This window comes from Crocodylus porosus, unplaced genomic scaffold (assembly GCF_001723895.1).
Source record: "Crocodylus porosus isolate Cpor-Errol unplaced genomic scaffold, CroPor_comp1, whole genome shotgun sequence".
Lineage (NCBI taxonomy): Eukaryota > Metazoa > Chordata > Crocodylia > Crocodylidae > Crocodylus > Crocodylus porosus.
Genome location: NW_017728886.1, coordinates 95,484,415 through 95,506,629, shown reverse-complemented (window position 1 = coordinate 95,506,629; position 22,215 = coordinate 95,484,415). Strand labels below are relative to the sequence as shown.

The 22,215-nt window shown below is 43.0% G+C and overlaps 1 protein-coding gene across 1 annotated transcript in view; it reads right to left on the bottom strand.

The window, feature by feature from the left end:
• The window catches only part of CNTNAP2 (contactin associated protein-like 2), a 1,403,431-nt gene that overhangs the window by 935,991 nt on the left and 445,225 nt on the right, over positions 1 to 22,215 (bottom strand). Inside the window, exons 6-8 of the mRNA XM_019535795.1 lie at positions 17,976 to 18,179; positions 15,108 to 15,292; positions 1,653 to 1,796 (exon numbers count right to left, since the gene is read on the bottom strand). Coding sequence (XP_019391340.1) covers positions 1,653 to 1,796; positions 15,108 to 15,292; positions 17,976 to 18,179 — 533 coding nt within the window. The remainder of the gene's footprint in view (positions 1 to 1,652; positions 1,797 to 15,107; positions 15,293 to 17,975; positions 18,180 to 22,215) is intronic.

Below are 22,215 nucleotides of genomic sequence, written 5' to 3'. Positions count from 1 at the left end.
TAGACTATATTCTGAAAATCTTGAACGTATTTTTATATAAGCTGTGTTGCTTTACTTCATGTCATGTCTGGTCAGGAAAGTTAAAATTTCATATATGTGGAAAAAAGGAGCATCTGTTTAATCAGAACTCAGTGTTATTTAGAGGATTTTACCCCACTATGGCAGGAAATTCACAATGACTATAGAGAAATGTTGAGGATTGAGGATTTAGTGTCTTGGTTAAAAACTTTTATATTTAAAACTGAAGTTCACTCCTGGCATGTATAGCATTTTCAATATCTTTGAAAACAATATTTGAAGAAAATTGTAGTAAGTATAAAAATAGTTATAAGTTTTGGAATGTAATGGACTGTGGAAAATAATTACCAATTTTTTCCAGAGTTTTTAACATTTAAATTGGGAAATTCAAAGTTGTTATTCCCATAGTCATGTTCACTCAGCCATGTTGTTCATATACTGTTATTAGGTTCATTTATACTAACATTTTTCAAAGCAAAAGTAAGTTAATTAAATGTTCTTTTACCATTTATTATTGGCACGTATGTATGTGAAGACATAGTGCACATGATAGTGTACAGTTATATTGTTGGCATATGTTTTTGATGGTTGCAATACAGTGAAGAGAGAAGCAACAAGCAATTGATTCTATGTTAGTAGGGGCCAACATTTTTGGTAGGCATGCCACAAAGCAAACCCCACACTCTCCCCAATCCTTTTTTCTGCCCAATCCATTTCTATGTTTCCTGCTCTCTTCTCTTTGTTTTGTGCCTTATCTGTTGCTCTGCTTTGTGCCCCCTGCCCTATCTGTTGAGGTGTTGACTCCCTCCCTGATCTACTATGTGCCACTTGTGGCCTGCATGCCATAGGTTGGTCACCCCTGTTCTAGGTGATCCAAAACTCACAGTAAAACAGGAAAAACATGAATAATGTTTATGAAATTAATTCTTGTATCTTTCACCTGCCTACCCATAAGATTTAGTTACCATGAGTATAGGGATTGGAGAAGGAAAAAAAAATTAATGTATTACATGTATGTAATAGCTTTTCTCCATTAAAAAGTGACAAATTTTAAGTCTGATATGTTAGGGAATTTCAGAGTAAAGGTAAATGCTAGATCAAATGGAAAACCTACATTTTCCAATGGTATTCCCGTTACTAACCCCCCAAAAATGTGACATATCAGACTTTAAAATTGTGACATTAATTCTTGAGCCAATGACAAATCTTGACCATGCTAGACTTCAGATGCATAGAATTTAAGAAGGAAAAAACGGAAATATATATCCAGAATGCTTAGTTTTTAAGAATCTATTTGAAATTATAAATTAGGTTTAGGCAGACAATTTTTCCAACTATTTGAGTTGGTCCAATAAAAGATATAAGATGGAACCAAAGAACCTTGTCTGCCTATGTCCTCAGACCAATACAGTTACAACCTACACCCCTAAATGAGGCTTAGGAAGTTAGCGTAAGACCCAGAAGTAGACTGTGTGGGTTTGTAATGTATCATAAGGATATGCAATACAAATTTATCTATCAAGTCAAATAACGGCAGTAGCTATTATGAACACCAACTACACACATAGGTACACCATCAAATTAACCTCCTTTGTTTGGCAAAAATGTTGATGGCCATTAAATAAAGTTCTTACCACATTAGAAGGTTCCAATTTCTTCCTCTTTGCAAGATCAGTAATATTATTACCATTGTAGTTGATGCTTTCCATACAGCCTTTGAAATTTTTTCTGCTGTTTGAACTGGGCTTCCCAGAAAAAGGCATGCCACCAAAGGTTATCTATGAAAGCAAAAACAAAATTGTGTAATTGTAACTGAAATGAGATACATTACTTTCTAGAACCTCTTTAACATATTTTCTGTTGAAAAATTTGCTTTCTCAGAAGTTCAAATGTAGCAAATGAGATGTATGTTTTTGGGTAATGGAAGTAGCTATTACATAAACAATATAGAAATGCAGCTAGCCAAGTTTGAATTTGTAAATGCAAATATTCCCATTCAAGACAAGTGCCTAGTATTATTGCACTTGTCTAAATGGAAAATAAACACATGACCTTTTTTATATGGCTCACACTGATTCACTGGCTCAGAAAGTACTAAGAAATATTTCAAATAGTGAATGAAAAAGGGAAAATTATATCACTCCAGGATATTTGTAAAATAAATAAATAAATAAATAAAAGAGTGAAATCAGTGAAATTATTTGAACTTATTTGCTCTGAATCATTCACTCAGTTCTAATTGTATAAATTGGGGGGGCGGGGAAGTGACAGGACAGCCCAGTGGATAACTATTTAGCAAAGGGATAGCTTTGGCAGCAGTAGGTTACAATGATACATTTGTAGCAGCATTAAAATTGTATCCACCTGAAGGGAGAGGAAGAGCTGCCCTACAGAAAGTGGAGAGTGAGAAGAGAGAGAGAGAGAGTATGTCCTAGTACAGACTCCGTATGCACTCACGGCAAGTGAAGCTCTTTTGAAGGCAGCCATCTTTGAAGTGAGAAGAGTGACATAACCCCAAAAGGGGTTTTGAATTGCAGGGATGATAGCAAAAGCCTGGGACAAGTCATAGCCTGGGATTGGTTGAATGGGCCTTTTTAAAAAGGGGGAGCAGTTTTCCTGGGGAAGAGAGCAGAAGAGCGAGAAAAGGAGAAACAGGCTGAAGGCCAGGAAGAGGACCTTACCACGGCCATCTTTCAGAGAGCCCCGATTGGAGCTCTGCTCTGCAGAAGTAACAGCTGGAGGCTGCACTGGAGAGAGAAACAGCTGTCCTTTCTTCCCTTTCTTTCCCTTTTGGAGCCTTGCTGGGGCAGGCACCAAAGAGAACCTGCCTGTCAGGAGACCCCAAGTCTGGGAAGACCTTCCTACACACCCCTGTGTGGCATGAGTGAGCACAGGAAGGGAGAGGGGTGCAGGACTAGTGGGAGACTGTCTTGGTTTTCTCCATGAGTGAAAAGGCAACTGGGGGAGGGGCAGCCTCAGTGTGCCAGAAAAGACACTGGGCTAAAGGGGTCAAGGGACTTCTCCAGCCCATCAGAAGCTCCAGTGGTAGGCAGAGCCCGGGGAGGGGCTTAATTTGCCAGGTGGTGCGAGGCTGTGCTGGGCAGGGGGAACTGCTAGAACCTGCATCCCAGACCCTTCACTGTGCTGTGCCGGGGGGATGAGGGTTGGGGCAGGAATGAACTGTCTTGCAGGGATCACAGGAGAGGAGCCACTACCTGCCATGCTGAAATCCCTGTAGCTCATAAGAGGGATGCTAGCAGTGGGGACCCGCCCATGGCTCCCAAAGGAGGGACACAGAAGCAGCCCTGCTTCCTGAGAAACCAAGCCTAGGGTGTACACAGGGTCATCACAGTTACCCTTGAGCATACAAGTTATAGACAAAGTTTTAAAAAAAAGTTATTGATGGTTTATTAATTGGTATATCAATTTATTTATTTATTGGTTCCTTATTTAGTGTGGGTAATTTGTATGCTTTCCCCTGGTGTAAAGTGCATCAGAGACGCATTAACCCTTGAACCACCATTGCTGAGTTATGTTGTGTAACATTATTTGTTTTATTGTATTAGTTATATGCTATTCGGTAAATAATTACATTCTGTAAACAGTTTTATAATGGTCCTCAAGGTTGTTTTGATTGTTAGGGGATGCTTTCCACTTGGGGACCCTGCAACAGTTACCCAGGGAGCTGAGCAGGGCCGCTGGCTACCAGGTATTGTAGGATCCCACTATTCAGGTGAGGGAGAGGGTAGCATTGCACCCAGGGTTACACATTTATTGTACTTTTGTCGGTCACTCATAAAATGAGATGCTTTGTTCCACACAAATCAATAAGTAACAATACATTTCCAAATCACAGTGCTAAAAATAATAAGCTAATTTTGCTGTCAGTTACACACTTATCAATGCAGTCATTGATTTCTGTGTCGTTGTCCTGGGGTAATTGACAATATACCAGAATATTTATTTATTTTATCTCTCTCACTTGCATTTGCTTCTGGATAAGTTGTACTTATGTTTGTCTCAGAACAAAAATATCCCCAGGATTGGTATGTACATGCATCACCCATTTAATCAGGGTTTAGTGAGAGGCTAAATACAGCACTGCTTTTCTGCCATTGATTTAGTGATGCAATCTCAGGATAACTGTACAGACATTGCAATATGCCAGGATAAACTCTTACTACCTGTTATCTGGATTTTTTTTTTTTAGGATTTAACTTGGGTCAATGGACATAGACATCTGTACATATGCACCTTTGTACTGGGATAAAATGATTTATATCTTTGCAGCTTCATTAATCTCCCTCTGAAGTACTGACCATTTGCCCATGTTTGATTCCAAATTTAGGCACAGGCACAGACATCTATCCTGCAAGACAAGAATTGAGCCAAGTGCAGAATCAACTTGTTGAACCTCTGCAAGTATGGCTGTAGAGTCCAATACTTGAAATCCTTCCACATTTATAAGACAAAGTTCATAACTAACAGTCCTGAATATGGTGTGGGATTCTTCCTGAGGTTTCTTCTTTCTTTTGCATGTTTGGTTCTTCCTTCTTTAAAAGCCTTCATTCCATGCTTAAGGGACTGTTTCCAAGCACATAGATCCTTAGCAATCTTTTCCCAATCACCTGGCTCAATGCTCAGTACCTTCATATCATTCTTGCAAACACCTTTGAAACAGAGACAAGGATATCCCCATGGTCCTCTTCCTGTAAAGAGATCTGTATACAAGAATTGTTTGAGTATACAGCCATGGTCTATTCTCTGTATATGACCAAGCCATCCAAGTCAATGCTGAATAAGAAGAGATTTGATGCCTGGACTGTTGGGATGTTTCAGGACCTCAGTGTAGACCACTTTGCCTAGCCAGGAAATTCCTAGAATGTGGTAAATTCAACTAAGTGAAAGCTATTGATGCACTTTTCTTGAACACAGCATGTGGTCTAGCATTTGCTGCTGTACAAAAGAATGTTGATGACAGTAGTATGATCTGCTTTGACCCTCATCTAAACAGTCAGTTTGCTGTTCCACACTCATTTGCTCAGCATGCTCATGATATCGGATGCTTTCCAACTATGGGTATTCAGTTCAGCCTCAAGTGACCTGGCTGGGGGTGCTCCAAGCCATGTCATTGGTGCCCACGTGAATAAGGAGCATGGGATAGTGGTCTGTGGGCCGGAAGAGCTCTGGGATCCTCTCCGCAATGTCTCGGATGCATTAAGGCACATTAACTCTGTGTCACTGTATAGTAACTAATTGGGTATAAATTTGATACCTGAATGATGCAGGTATCAAATACACACTCAAGTCATCATAAGTTGTTTTATTTACTGTGTAATACAAGCGTGCATGTGGAGAGTCATGCCTGTACTTCAATTTAATTTTGATTACTGCACACTAAATGTGCATTTGTAGACATGCTCAATGTATATTTAAATAAATTCCTTCTGGTGGTCCCAAAAGCATGCATCGGGAGAAGAGAAAAGAAAATCCTGAACAGAGCTGTGGGCAAGAACACGACCCTTCTTGGCTCCACTTCAGCTCTCAAATGCCACAGATGTTAATCCATCCTAGATGACTTCCCTGCATTCAATCATGGAAAGAGTAGATTATGCTGAGGGGTACTGCTGGACAGATAATCCTTTCCAATAATTGAAAGGGGCCTTTTCTGCTCATAGGATTGAAGGTCTTGGTTGGATCAATGAAGGCGATAGAGAGGGGTCTCCTTTGTTCCCTACATTTTTCTTGGACATGTTGGAGTGAGAAGATCATATTATGGTGGACCTATTATCTCTGAAACCATGGTCAGCAAGGGTATGAAGCTTCTGAGTACCATCCCGGTTTTCATCTTTCCAACAATGCTATATCGTGAAATGCCACAATAGTTACAATCACTGTTCGCTTTTATTCTTGTACGAAGTAACTACATTGACATCTTGCATATATGTGGCAATATCCCTACTTTCCAGCAGTAAGAAGTTTGTATAGGTGGTGAAGAAGCACATGTTTCCCACACACGATCACTTCCATGGAAGTGCTATCTTTTTCTGGGGCCTTGCCACTTGCCAGATTCTCTATGGCCTTAGGTCCACGTAACAGGGCTATGCCCTGTTACTTGGTGTTCGGACTCCCCTGAACAGCCCCACACCCCAGAAGCACCTCTGTACACCCACCCCAGACAGGGAAGAACTCACTGGAGGTTGGGGAACCAGGTCCTGGGACACAGTGAGTCCTGCAGCAAGGGAGCTGACACAAGTATCGGGAGTGAGAGAGGATTAGGCATGTGAGCCCAGAGTGGGAAGGATAAAAGACACTGAAAGCAGCTTCAAGGGGCTGCACCTGGCCAAGAATCAGGCTGCCTGGAGTTGCCAGGGGTTAAGCAGCCATCAGGAGAGCCCGGAGCAGGGCTCTTTTTTGTTTGTTTGCTTGCTTGCTTGATCATTTACTGTGTTGCACAAGCCCACAGGATCTGCAAAGCCTCTGAAAAGATAAGAGGCAACCAGGGGTTGAAGCCTGGAAAAACCGCTGGACGACAGCTAAGTGCTAACTTGTTTACCTTCCTTGTTTGTTTTGCAATGCTACCAAGCCTGGGGTGGCCTCCAGGTATTATCCACTAGCCTGGCTGCAGCAGAGGCAAGGGCCCTGAACAGTGGATCCTTGGCCAAAGCCCACAGGAAAAGTAAAACTGGTCAGCTCAGCTAGCTTGACCAAACATACCCTGCTGTGATCTGCCCCAACTCTGCCAACAATCCACAACAGATGGAATATAATCAAGCTCTTCAAGGACAGACAGACTCTCAAGAAAGTTAAGGCTGCGTCAGTGACATCACTTTCCCTTGAACCAAGTCCAAGATAGTGTTGTACCCATCTTTCCATCTGCTGCTTTTGGTCCATTATAACTTCTCCTGAAGCTGTCTTTAATGCAACTGGCTTCTTTGCAGTTGGACTTATCGCCTTCTTGATTCCATTGGTCATACATGACTCTGATGTTTCCAGTGTCAAAAGTGGATTGAATTTCCTCGCAGAGTAGCAGCTAATAATCATTGGCACAACATCTTATCTTGGACAACAGTCCTTGCTATCCTCAATTTGTTCAAAGATCCATCTAGGGATTTCTTCTTGTGATTTAACAGAGCAGTTTGTTTGGCCTTGATAAATAGATCAATTCATGTGAGTGTGCCTGAAACAAATCACTGTTTCTTCTGACATTCTTGCTGAATGCAGAGTCAGCAGTGACACAGAATTTTTTTTTTTAGGTTTTCCCAGTTCTTATCTGCAGTCTCACAAACAGGCATCTCTCTAGAACCTCCATAAACTGTAAGGTTTTCTGATGACCAGATTTATTGGTGATGTTCATAAATGGCAAACACTAATACTGAGAGCAGAATTTCTTTGGTTTCCGTTTGATTTTAATAACTGCAAACAAGTGATCAGTGTCAACATCAGCACTATTGTAACTACAAGTAAGGAGGATATTACTGAGATTGGACCATCTAGTGGTGATGAGGCCAGTTGGTACTAATGGACAGATCTTGGGCGCCTCCATACCTTATGGCATGGCTCTCTTTGAATGAATGAGTTGGTGATACATGAGTTAGGATAAAAGCAGAACTCCACCAGCCTTTGTCCATTATGATTCATGCTATCTGTTGTAGAAAGTAAATCACAGGCTCATTATAGCTACTTGACCTGAGTAGCTAGTATTTCCAAATTCTTTAGATGAACCCCATATTGACTGAAATAGCTGATGTGTAGTTTGCACTTAGACCTGGAGACTTAGTGGAACAAACAACAGATAGGAAAAAAGGTGGGTCAAGAAGGCCCAGGAACAAGAAACCAAGCTTGGGAAATAAAGGTTTGCAGTATCTAAGTTGGAGACAGTGGCTGTAAATATTGTTTGAAAAGAACTGCTTAGAAAAATAAAATGGGGTAGCAATACTACCTGGTAACCACCTAGCAATGATGATGTCACACTAAGTCATAAAAGAAACAGTAAAAGACAGAAAAGGTGCCACTCTGCTGGACTGTGTCCTGAGAAACATTGGGTGATCAGTGCAGACACAGCAACTCAGGAGCCACACCTCAGCTGTAGCCAGTAAAGCTTTACTTAAACCTTTAATTGGACAGGTGTGCTGTGTTTCAATCCATCTAACCTCCCTGGCCCACTCGCACCTTTAGGAAATATTAAATTCTATCCCAACATCATGTTATATAGTTCCACAGCCAGCTAGCCAGGATGCAGTGTCAGCACCAACTGTGGCACTGAAGTCCCCCAGGAGATATAAGTTTTCAGTGTTTGGAACCTTACAGATAACACAGGCTAGTTCTTTGTAAAACCTATCTTTAACAGCAGCAAAAGAGCAGAATGTTGGAGCGTAGGCACTCACTAAGGTGACTGTGTCTTCTGAAGTATAAAAGGAAAGCATGAGTATCTTCTCACAACTACTCCGCGGATTCTCTGTCATTTTGAGAAGATTGTTTCTAACAACAATGCCTACACTATGTTCACATGCATCTTTGGGAGCCTTCCTTTGGCAGTAAACTGTGTTGTATTTTTCTCTAAGATGCTATCAAAGGCTAGTTGTTTGTTTTGCAGTACTGCATTGTCAGTGGTCAACTTATTTAATTACAAATGTCTTATGAGAATCAGAGATAGTGACAAGACGGTCAGTCAGGCCAGTATACATAGTTCTAACCTTCCATGTTGCAATGTGGAGTTTGAATTTTCTCGTTTTCTCTTTGTCTGGTGCAGTGATGCAATTTTCCTTTTAAGTTCTCTCTTAGCTCCAAGTATCCACTGGAGTGGGCAGACCAGGGCAGATAAACACCTTACTTACTGGCTGGAGGCTATCCAGTTTAAGGTGGGCCATAGCTGATGAATGATATACAATAATCTTTTCCACTGGCAGAGGCAATCCATAGCATGCCTGGCCATTGGAAACCTCTGGGTTATTTAATCACCTCTTAGCACTCAGCATCAACAGTCCCAGGTAATACCATCTGTGGCAGGGCACAAGTTGCACCTGCCACTTAGGAGGTTCAGTCAGGCTATGGAAGAGCTGGCAGGTGCAGTCAGGGCCAATTAGGCAGTCATATGACTACAAGGGGGCTATCAGATTGGATGAGGGCTGGGCAGCCAGAGTATAAGCCCAGGGCCTAGAAGCAGAGCCAGCAGTTACAGTTAGGGAGCCAGTGGAGTAACATAACACAGCCTGAGGAAAGCAGCTCTTGGAACACCTGGAGGTTAGGGTAGGAACTGTGGAGATGGAGGAGGTTCCTGATGGTCCTGGGTAAGACCTGAAACTACACCTTGCTGGGGTTGGATGGTGTGATGAGACTGCCTGTAGCAGGGCAGTCTCCAGGAAATGCCACACTTGTGCCTCCCTAGTGAAAGGTGAAGATGGGGCACCGGAAAGCCTCAGCCCCCACTGCCTTGTGGGTACCCCATGTAGGGGAAAGACTAGGGGAGCACACCCCAACAGAAAAGCACAGGATGTATGCTGAGGGGGGCCTTAGGTGGGGTCCAGACCCATGGAGCAGGGTATGAGACAGGGCCAAGGCTCATCTTGTGAGACCTGAAGCCTGAGGGACAAAAGGCCTCGGAGCCCAGTGAAGGGAGAAGTGATGGCCCCATGAACTGGCCTGATCGAGGTCAGGGGTCCAAGGTGACCTGAAGAGCTAAGGCTCACTGACAAGGGTGAACCCAGCAACAGACAGCCTGGTGCCCTGACTAGCCCAACCTGGGTCCAGGGCCACATCAGCCAAAAGTCACTAATGTAGCAGGGACCACAGATGAGGGGTGAGATGAGAGATAGAGTAGTGGCCCACTATGGGGCAGAGAGTGGTCTAGAGAAGGGGCCCAGATGCCAAGGCCCACACAGTGGGAGATGGTGGGAAAAGGTATACAGGTTGCCCAGGACAGGGGCAGGTTGGTGATGGATGTGGCATGGGGAGTTGCTCGTCTCACCATCTACTGTAAATTATGGTAGCAGGTGAACCTGACCTGACTTCAAATTTAGATTTTTCAGATACTGAGCAGGTAAAGTGGAAGCATCCTGCAGATTTTTTTTTCCTAGCATCCAGTAGTGGAAATAAATATAATACTCGGTCATTACTTGGAACCACCCCTGCCCCTTGCCTTTATGGTCAGGATGTTATGGGTTACAAGAGAAGGTACAAGGGCACAAGATTTATTAGGTTAAATCAATATTGTAAATGAAGACAGTAGTAACTTTGCCTGACTCCTATTCCAGAACAAAACCAAGAATATTTAGTCCTGAATTTCATAGCTTAGTGTACCAATATAGTCTGTGTCTTTAGTACTGTGAAAAAAATTGAAAAAAACCCACACGCAATACATTATGTTAAAAATGCTCGTATCTGCAAGAGGTTCACCTCTGTCAGTCTACAGAGCCTTTATCCACTTATAGGTCTTTCCAAAAATGTTTAAAATGAAATGAATAAATGGTCTATGGTTACAATAATATTTTATGGTTGGAAGGTGAAGAACAAGGCCCTCATGAGATTAATCTCTTCAATCTATGTTAAGTATTTATATAAAAAAAAATGGCATAAATAGTAATGAAACCAAACTTCTCCCTCCCAAGAATTCTCACAAAGACTTCTTCTTGCATTCTGCCTCTACAGTTTTCCAGATCCAAGCTTTAAAACATCATCCATCCATTGTTAATTCTAGTGGTTATTACTGAGGGCTGGAAAAGGCAGCTCAAGGGAAGTACTTTCTATTAAAATGCTTCTGACATATCACTTTATCTCTCAGAGGAAGGCTTTTTAGTACTTCAGTTATCATTCAATACTTTATTTTTTCTTAAATACTAGAACTAACAAACAAAAGACACTAAAAATCGATCACATGCACTACCTAATATAACCATGTGGCCATATCCTCAGTTACTATGAATTGACATAGCTCTTCAATGAGCCTGTATCAGTTTATACCACCTGAGGATCAAGAGCTTAATTTTTTTTTGTTGCAAAACATATCTTAATACGACAGCATTAATACACTTGGACACAGCAGTAGGAGGGGAAAAAAAGAAAAAGGAAAGGAAAATAGCAGACAATCAAGCACTATGATAGACTAAGACCTGAAGGATTTTATTTCCTTAAAAGCGTAATCAGAACTAATGTCCATTTATTTCTTTTTCTTGCTTATCTCTTCTGAAAAGAGAGAAACCTAAAAGTTAATTTTTCTGTTTGAAACACTGTTTTGATTCCCTGGGCTTTATCATCTATGATTAATATATCAAAAAGGCAACATATTTAAATGTAGTCTATAGAAACCAGGCACTGAAAAGACAGTGTTAATGGGATAGGAAGGAACTAGGCAGCCCTGGGCTAGCCACTGACATTTGTATGTGCTACTGTAACTAACAGAGAGTATATTCTCCTTTTGAATGCACTCATGTAACTTGCAACAAAGATAAGGAGCCTCATGCCTACTAAAAGTGGTATGTAACTTAGAGGATTGATACTGGTAAATCTGTGGGACAGGACAGGAAGTCAGGTCTATGGGGGCACCTTGATACATGCTCCAGAGTTTTGGGGGGGTGGGAGAAAGGGAACACTTTAATTACAGTGGCTCTTGGGAGCTGCTCTAATTAATTGAGGTATCTTTACACATGCTCTGGAGTTGTGTGTGTGTGTGTGTGGGGGGGAGGGGTACTTTAATTAGAGCCACTCTTGGGAGCGGCTCTGATAAAAGCACCTGTAGTGTCTTGTGAATTCAGCATACCACACTTCAAAATGGTGGCATGGGCACTTTAACTAAATCTCATCAAATGAGCTTTAGTTAAAGTGCCCCCACCACCATCCTGAAGCATAGGGATACTGAATACACATGATGCTGAGGCTGCTGGAGCATGCTAAGTAGCACACTCCAGCAGATGTGATTAATTGAGTCTGTTCTGAAGTTCTAATTAGAACATGTTGGAGCAGGCATCCTGCATGTGTAAAGGCACTCCTGGATTCTCTCTCTACCTTTTTGAAGAAGCATATTCTAGTTTATAAAATCAAGACACTGGAGTTGGGGGCAGAAGTTATACATAAACTGGTGCAAGTGATCAGAAAACAGTCTCAACCTATAGCAGAACAGAAGTTTAGTATACACAGGCCACTTTCCAAATGCCTGAACCTCATTTAGGATAGACCTGGATGGGTGTAGTATTAGATTGAATCACTTTAGATTAGACCAGTCTATTAAATTTCTGTCCCAGATCCCCTGCCAACACAAGTTACACCTCATAGTCTCCATGGCATCCCAAGATACTATGCAGTTCCCACTAGCCTCCTCTCACAGGAACATGACTTACACTCCACTACTGTAGCCCAACACTGCATCCTGTCTGCACTTGTCAGTTCTGTGGAGCAATGTGGTGGTGGGAGGACAGGAGCTGGGGGAATACAACCTCCTGGCCTGGGGTCCACACATGGGCAGATACTTGGGTGTGGCCCAACCACATAGGAGAGGGGCAAGGGGGGGGAAATCTCACTCTAGCTCTGTGGCAAGACATACCTATGTGGGCAGACTCCTGGCTTCAGGGGCCGGCATCTAGATGAGAGGCTCCTTTTCTTCCTTGCAGGGGTGCATCAATGGGGTGGGGGCCTGTGCTGGGCTGTAAATTAGGGGTGGCTCTTACTTGGCTGGGTGTCATTGGTCTCAGCAATGGCTGGCAGGCTGGGAGGTGTGCTCTAGTACTCCCAGCCTTCTGGCATGGGCCAGTGCAGGCTTATGGCTGCTTTTCCCAACTGATCAGTGAACATGAGTTCAGTTTATTATTGATCCAATCTATGCATCTTAGAGAAACCTGTGAAAATTAAATCAATTCTACCTCAGGCTTTTTGACTGTGCGACAGGAGACACTGCTCTGACCTCCCTTTATACCATGTCCCACGGTAAGCATCCAGAATGATGGCCTGCCTTTATACCACTTACCATGGTAGGCATTTTGGATACCAGATGGCATTCAAAATGACTTTCAATTCCCCATTGCTGGGCCACATTCAGTCTCTGGCCCAAATTTGGCCTCAGTAATTCTCAGACAAAGTGTGGCCCAGCCTCTGGCCCAAACTTGGCCTCGGATGTCCTTAGATGTGCCTAGGCCACATGTCTCCTAACTGGGATCTCTACTCCACCCGTCACTGGGGCCTCTGGGCCTTGCACCCTTTGGGCCTCACAGGTGCCTGTTAGGGGTGTGTGAAGTGGGCAATATTCGATTCGGATTCGGATCCAGCCCAATTCAGGGGACAGTGATTTGATTCACTAATTTGGGTAACTGGCCCGATTTGATTTGGCCGAATCTGAATCCAAAGATTACATTCCAATTCAGAGAATCAGTGATTCAGCCATAGACACAGCTTTATATGTTTTTTTTACATAACTTGAGTTACCAGGCTGAGCCGGTGGGGGGTGTGGGGGGGGGGTTCCCCACGTGCTCGGCAGCAGACCCAGAAGTGGACTGGAAGTGGTTTGTGGACACTGAGATGGTGGGATGGATGAAGCATCCCACAAGAGTGTGGGGAGGTCCCCTGAACGCTTAGCAGTGGACCTGTAAGTGGACCAGAAGAACTTCTGGTCCACTTCTGTATCTGTTGCCGAGCACATGGGGGACACCCCCCACACACCCCACCAGTTCAGTGATCAGCCACAGGGGGAACCCCAGGTGTCCCCCCAGACACAGGAGGCATCAGTCGCGGAGCAAGGAGGTGGCAAGGGGTGTCCCCCCGCACTATGGCAGACCCAGAAGTGGACCAGAAGTACTTCTAGTCCACTTCCATGTCCACTGAGCACACGGGGGACCCCCCTGGGTTCCAATCAGATGCTCCATCTGCCCCACCATTTCAGCCCTCCATAGGGTCACCCACATGGCAGTGGAGGCTGTGGTTTTCCAGCGTCCCATACTCACCTTTCAGTAGGGAGGCATAGGTATGTCACTTCCTGGAGACTGCCCCATCACAGGCAGCCCCACCATACTATCCAACCCCAGCAGGGTGTAGTTTTAGGTCATGCCCCAGGACCAGAAACCTCCTGCACCCCCATAGATCCTACCCTGACCTCCAGGTGTTCTGGGAGCAGCAGTTCACTGGCTGGGCAATGTTTATCCTTCAGCTCCTGGCAGTAACTACCAGCTCAGCTCTTAAGGCTTCTGTTTAAACTGAGGTTGCCCAGCCCTCCTCCAATTAGGTGGTCTCCTGATTGTCACGTGCCCCCCTCATTGGCTCTGCTGCCTTCTCAAACATTTAAAGTGGCAGGCACCAAAGGTGCCCTGCCACAAACTTTCTCTACTTAGTCTGGAAGTCAGAATCAGTCTCTTCTCAGCTGTTCTTCTTCCTTGTTATGAAGCCTTAATCAAGTCATTTAAACTAAATGCATTTCAGTACACCTACCTGAAAAAAAATGTTAATAGTATCTTCCACATAGAGGTTTGATTTAAATATTTAATACCCTTTAAATTCTAATTATGAGGTAATATTAACTTATTCATTAGAACTGGACAGTTACAAAAACAAAAACATTTATGGACACCTGTTTTAATAAAACAGCTACTTCGCTTAAGTGGGATTTCCAATTTTTTACTCCTTTAATGTTTAAACTTTCTTAAGTGCATATTTTACTCAAAATAACATTTATTTCCATAAGGAAAAGTCTTGGAAATATTTGCATTTTCCATTAAGCATATTTACTTATTGTTTAAAGTACTCAATGCAATGTGGAAGCACTTAAATATATTTTAAAAACAATACACACAATACTTGTGAAGTACAGTAAACACTATAGTATCCTATAAAAATAAATTGGGCAGCAGTATGAGATGAGTTTAATAGAAGGCAGTAATAATTGCCAGACTTAGGAGCTAGTAGATGACTGGCATAACTGAATTAATAAACTAAGAGAATCATATACCTTGGAAGAAATTTGAGGGAATTATATTAATAAAGGCTTTCATTTCTTTTAGTGCTATAGAATGTAGTAAAATAATCTTATATTATACTGCTTTTTTTTCTTCTACCCTATTTGGTTTTGCTCCAAGAGTCAACTTGGAATGAGAACTAACAAACTCTCTGTTTACCTCATAGTCCAAGTCCAGGTAATCAAATTCCCCATTGGTTCTGAAATGCTGGATGTGTCTGTCCAGTGTGAGATTGATGTTCCTCCCATGACGTTCTATGACAATGGAGTGCCAGTGGTGGTCATCCAAGAGGCTGCCTGTCATCACAGAGGTGTGGCCATAAATTGAGCCATACTGGTTGCTACCTAATATAGAGTGGATGAGAAAAGCAGCAGGAGTAACTACACTAAATATAATTTAGGAAAACAACTTTTGTCCTATTGTGAAACATAGAACATGCTGCATATCTTTGGTGTAGATATGTATGTATTGGGTGCATCTACACTAGACATTTACTGCGCAGTAGACTAATTAGTTGCACAGTAACCATCTTGGCATCTATATGGGCACCCCTCTCAGGCTAGAGTAAATTAATTCACTCCATAGCAGAATAGAATAGTACTTGTACTGCAGCGAGGGAAGGTAATACAAATGCTATCTTGCTGTGGAGTAAAAAATTCTACAGAAGCGCATGTGTAGGTAATGCCCCAGCTGGTTGGGGCATAAGGGTGCTTCAGTGTGGGGTTTGCCTGCTAGCTAGCTTCACACTGAAGCACCCTGTTCCCTAGTCAGCCCCTCCACAGCAAACTGAGCCATGGGGAGCAGCCCTGGGCTAGCAGGCTGACCATCTGAGGACTCTGCCAGCTGGGGCTGCTGTAACCCAGGTCAATGTGCTATGCGCCTGGGTGCACATTCAAGCGGCAATAAACTCTGGAATATATTGCTCCCAGGCGCACATTCAAACAGCACACCTGGGAGCAATAAAATCCAGAGTTTATTGCTTTGCATTAATTGCATGTGTAGACATGCCCACTTGGTAATAACTACTTCCACAATAGTTTATAAATTAGTTCCAGTATTAGGTTTGTGGTGCCCTGGGAATATTCCATGGTTTGAATGAAGCAAAATCCAAATTTATGGAACTGAAAATTTCTCAGCATCAAGTATCTCTGGTATTCAGTTTTGAGTCTTAGAAGGCTCTTCTGAACACTGGGACCCAAAATCATTTAATTACACCCTCACTAAGCTGAAGTATGGTAGCAGCTGCATATTAAGTAGGCTGACTGAACTGGGATATATTATAAAACAGGAAATGAGTGGGTTATAATTTCCATAAAAATTGTTTAAAATAGATTAGTGCTGAAGCAAGATGTTCTATCCTCATCAGCATCTGCCCACATTGTTGATTTTTCAAAAAGGGGGAGAAAAGAAAATGCTAGTGGAAATAATTGCTATTCATTGTAAATAATACATGAATACAACAATTTACTGTTCACATGACTGCAAGAAAAGTAATGAAAAGTTACATGAAAATGCAGTTTTGAATTACATTTATTTAAAGAAAAATCCCAGACTAGAGATGTATTTTGTCTCTAATATGAGCTGATACAACTCAGTCTATTCTGCAACTTGCTTATACAGCTAGAGGAAGAGGACAATGCTTATTAACCAATATATAGACAGCCCCTTAATGAGGCTACTAGACACAGTCAGACCATGTTTCTGTTTTAGGCTCACTAGTTCTCAGATTCACTAACATTACCTAAACTTCTTAACTTTACAACTTTGTGGGTGCATCTACATATGCGGTTAACTGCACAGTGGACTGATTAGCTTCGCAGTAAAGTATCACTGACTATGCATGTGCCAGTATTAGGGCACAGTAAACTAACTAATGCCACTGTAGGATAGTACTGTCAGGGACAATACTATTTTACAGTGGTGTACTTTGCTGCACAGAAACGCATGTGTAGATGGTGACCAGGGGCGTAAACTGCACTTGATTTGCCACAGCTCAAATTGCTGCAGTTCCAGGCACGTGTGTAGACACTGCCTGGGAGCAGTTGACTCCAGTATGAACTGCTTCAGAGTTTGTGTTGCCTTAATTTTATGTGTAGATACATCCTATGTTTCCTTAAATCATGGCCTCAAATTAGGTATACATTAGATTTTTCAACAAGTACTGTACAAGAGCCAAGCTACACATTTCCATACCTCAAAGCTAATAAAAATAGTGAATCCAAGTAGAAAAAAGCTTCTCTAACCAAGCAATATTATAGTTCCAGGTTTTCACACTAAGGTTAGGAATTGGATTATTGAGACTGAGGAACTCTCCCTTTTTTCTTCTTTACAGAGAAATGTGAAAATCCTTTGGACATCCAAGATAAAAAATCTCATCTCAGTGGGATCAATGAGTGTTTTGCTTTTGATTTCAATGGAGGCCAGGATTTTCTTTTAGGTGCTTGCCAACCAAAGTCCTCACTGCCTCTCCTTGGGCTAGTCTTTCCCCAAAGCAAGCTCCTCAGCCTTCAGCTTGGCATTGACCCATGGTTTCCAAGGTCCTCACTGTTTTATCTGCAGCTCCTCATGGTATTTCTAAACTCATTTAGCTTTTTCCCTAATACCTCTGATCATCTCCCTGTCTCCCACAGCCACTTGTTTCTACTGTAATTACTTTTACAAAAAATGAATCTATACAGAGCTGCCCAGAATACCTTGTACCCTGAGCCAATACAAAATTACCTTGACATTTCTGTGTACAAGAAATGTCTAGTGGCAGTGAAAACAATTTAATCCTGTTTCTGTGAGACTTTACTGTCATATTATTGATATTTCCTATATAAAATATGAAATAATCTGTGCTCAGTTAAAAACAAAATGCAGCACAGGGGTCAACATACATAAGTGATGATCTATTTGTATGATTCTGCATAAAATGTTGCTGCAAAAAAGGAGAAAAGAGGGAAAGTATAATGGTGTTTGACTGCAAATTTTGTACATAAATATATTTTTTTAAAAGTCCCAATAATCAAAGCATAAAAAGCATACCTAAATTTAAGTTAAGGACAAGCTTGGCTTTTTTGAGTTCCAGGGTAATATAGTCTCCTTGTTGCCCTTCTCCGTGGAAAATTACACCTTCACTCTCAGAGGTTTTGAATTTCAGAGAGATGACATCTTTCAGGGTTTTCATTTTCTTGTTCCTGAATCTGTACGGCAACACAACATGGCCATCAAAATTGATAACATCGGCCCCTAAAAGGAAGAAGTAAATAACATTGGTGAGTGAATATACATTACTATGGCCAGTAGAAAGGCAAACATGCCATAAATGGATTGCATCTCAGCAGGATAAATATAAGAATACAATATGAATTGTAGACATATTTCCAACCTGTAATTTAATGAAAAAATGTTAAATTCAAAACCTGGCATAACGTACATTTCCATGTGCCTGTTTTCCTTAGGCATATAATGATTAGATTCAAAGGCACAAGGCCTTACACTTGTTCAGCTTTTCATTGGTCTTTCATGAACTCACACAAGTTCACTTACCCAAGCTGGGAGTAAGAGAAAACATTTCCCAGAGGCTCCTTATAATTTATTTTATATTATTAAGAAAATGTAATATCTATATGAACATGGCATTGTAAAAAGTGCCTGATAATGATAATATTGTGTAAGACGCCATCAAAAATTCTATAAATGTTAGAGGTCAACATGGTCTTGGCCATACTTTTTATATCAAAATTGTGGGGGGGAATTGTGGTCATAGATGGTGCAGGTGGAAAAAACTTTCTACTGTTTGGGCTAATTTTTGTTCTGAATACTTGGTAAACAGGGGTGTGGCTAGGAGCCAAGTTGGTTCCATGCCAGCCATGCTCACCTGCAGCAGAGGAGGTGGTCCAGATTGCAGGAAACTGGGGACTGTCAGGACTGCACTGGACCCGCCAGCTCCTGCCTGCCCCGGATGGATCCCCACTGCCCCACTGCCTAGATCAATCCTGCCACACCTCCACTGGCCCACTTTGGGGCCACTGCTGTCCTCCCATCCCCTCAGACCTTGCTGTGCCCCTCAAGAATTCTTCCATCTCCCCTGCCCTTGGAGAAGAAAACAGGGATGGGAGGAACCCACCTGCCAGCCCATAGAACAGTGTTGGCTAGGTTCCTTTTCCCCACTTGCTCCTCTGGGACAGCATTGGGGGTAGTGATCAGGAATCTGGGATGCCAAGAGGGACTGGCCTGATCTGGGAGGTGGGTAGGCAAAACAGAGGGCCCAATCCAGGCTCACAGGGCAGGAGAACACCATCTACATCCACCAGCCAAGATTGGATCCACTGCACCACCCTCCCCATACCCCTGGAGCAGGCCTGCTCCTTCCTCAGAACCCAGATCCCTGCTAGTCTCCCTTGAAGTTCCCAGAGGAGCAAGCAGGGAAGGGGAACCTGCATTCCAGTGCTGCTTTCTGGGTCGGGTTCAGTCATTAGAGCAGTGGAACCCTAGCAGCAGTGGCTTTGCAGGCAGGTTCCCTTTCCTTGTTTGTTCCCCTGGGATAGCACTGGGTGAGATGTGGGGCATAGGGTGTGTGTGTGAGCTGTGAGGGCTGGGAGAGAATAAGGGGAGTCCATGATCAGGTAGGAGATCTGAAGGGACGTGGGAGGGAGGATTACCTTTAGGTGCTCCTGCCCCTGCTATCACTGTGGGGGAAGATAGAGCAACTAGGAGAAATGCCTCCTGGGATACTGGAGTACTGATCCTAACTGGTTTTGTGCCTGTGACTTCAACATGGGCTGTCCAAAAACCAGTTAAAGATCATCATCTTCCATCCAGGATTATCTTTAAGCTGCTCAGAGATCCTGGGATGTACTTTTCTGCCCCAACTTGTGGACACTCCTGGTTTAAGGGGCCTTAGCATGTATTTAAGTTACAGTGTAACAACATCCTATTATACTTACTCATTTAGTCTTCTCCCAACAGAGCACCTCAGTTTTTCACTATGACTAAGCATGTGAGAGGATATCTACAGTTGACATTAATAAGCACAGCGTTATCAAAATCAGCAGAAACAGACTGATTTCGACATGCTCAATATCCTCCCATAAAGTGTTTAATCCTGTTCCTATTAAATGAAATAGGAAAAGCCCCATTGACTTTAATGTTGTAAAAATCACATCTTATAGTCACAATCAAATGAAACTAGTTGGTAAATTATCTGCAAACAGGTATAAATGTGTAGGAATATATTTTTCAGCAAAATTATAAATCACTTATGTAAACAATTTTTAGTTTATGATTTCTCATTAACTGCATTAGTAACATAAGTATTTACTATTCACACAAAAAAATCATCTATTACCATTTATTTGGTCACTTAGGTTCTCTTGGATGAAATACACTCATATATCATAATTTCTTGATTGGATGATTTAAGATTTGTGAACCATTTCGATTTCTGCCTGAAATGTCATTTTGCCACGTCATTAATTTTATTTCTCTATTAAGGAAATCTTTATTATAGCCTGATTTACTATTCTGTGTAACTATTTACTTCTGGAGGGGCTGGATGTGTTCAAGTCAGCAGGTCCAGATGCTCTCCACTCCAGAGTTCTGAGGGAATTGGCAAGGGTTATTGAGGGGACCTGGCTTTACGAGCACTCGTGGTACTCTGACCAGGTGCCAGATGACTAGAAGAAGTCCAATGTAGTCCCCATTTTTAATAAAGGGAGGAGGGAGGACCCAGGCAACTATAGGTCCATTAGTCTTACTTCAATCCTGGGGAAGCTCTTTGAGAAGATTATCCAGGAGCACATCTGTGAAGAACCAGCAGTGGGGATGATGCTCAGGGGCAACCAGCATGGGTTCGTTAGGGGCAGGTCCTGTCAGACCAGTCTGATTGCCTTCTACAATCAGGTCACAAAGTCATTCGACACAGGTGTTGAGGTGGATGTACTCTTTCTGAACTTCAGAAAGGCCTTTGACACCGTCTCCCACCCCATTCTCATTAAAAATCTAGGTGACTGTGGCATTGATGCCTACACAGTCAGATGGGTTGCAAATTGGCTGAGGGGCTGCACCCAGAGAGTAGTGGTGGATGGGTCATATTCAACCTGAAGGGATGTGGGTAGTGGAGACCCCCAAGACTTGGTCCTCAGGCCCTCACTGTTCAATTTCTTTATTAGTGACTTGGACGAGGGGGTGAAAAGCACCCTGTTCAAATTTACTGGTGACACCAAGATTTGGGGTGAGGTGGGCACACTAGAAGGGGGGACAGGATACAGCTGGACCTGGACAGGTTACAGGGGTTAGCAAATGAGAATAGGATGGGATTCAATACTGACAAATGCAGGCTACTATAGGCTGGGGAACTCCCTTCTCAAAAGCACAGTGGCACAAAGAGATCCTAGCGTCATTATCAATTCCAAAATGAACATGGGCTGCCAATGTGAGGACGTGGTCAGTAAGGCTAACCACACCTTGTCATGGATCCACAGATGCATCACAAGCAGAGCCAAGGAGGTGATTCTCTCCCTCTATGCGACACTGGTCAGGCCACAGTTGGAATACTGTGTCCAGTTCTGGGTACCGGACTTTAGGAGGGATGTTCATGCACACTTTAGGAGGGATCAAGAGGGTCCAGAGGAGGGCCACTTGCATGATCTGGGGATAACAGGGCAGGCCCTACAAGGAGAGGCTACAGGACTAAGCCTGTTCAGCCTTCACAAGAGAAGGCTGAGAGGGGAACTGCTGACCATCTATAAACTTACTGGGGGGACCAGCAGGGAATGAAAGAGAACCTGTTCCCCTGAACGCCTCCCGAAGTAGCAAGGAATAATGGGCACAAGTTGTTTGCAAGTAGGTTCAGGATGGACATTAGAAGGCACTACTTCAGTCAGGGTGGCTAGGATCTGGAACCAAGTTCCAAGGGAAGTGGTGCTGGCTTCTACCTTGGGGGTCTTTAAGAAGAGTCTTGAGAATTACCTAGCTGGGGTCATATAAGCCCAATATTCACTCCTGCCCAGGGCGGGGGGCTGGACTTGAAAATCTACTTAGGTCCCTTCTGTGGCAGAAAGCCACCTTGTTTCTCCCCAAAATCTCTGCCCTGTGACACTATGACTAAAATCTCTGAGCTGCAACCATGCGATTAGATTAGCACAGAGGATTCACACCTCAGCCTGTCTCTTTAGGTAACCTGAGCTGGCTGCATTCCTGAGGGAGGGGGGAAACCTGCTCCCTCTGCCTACGTGACTGGCATCAGCCACCTGGGTGAGGGGCATCTACTTGGGGAGCTGGA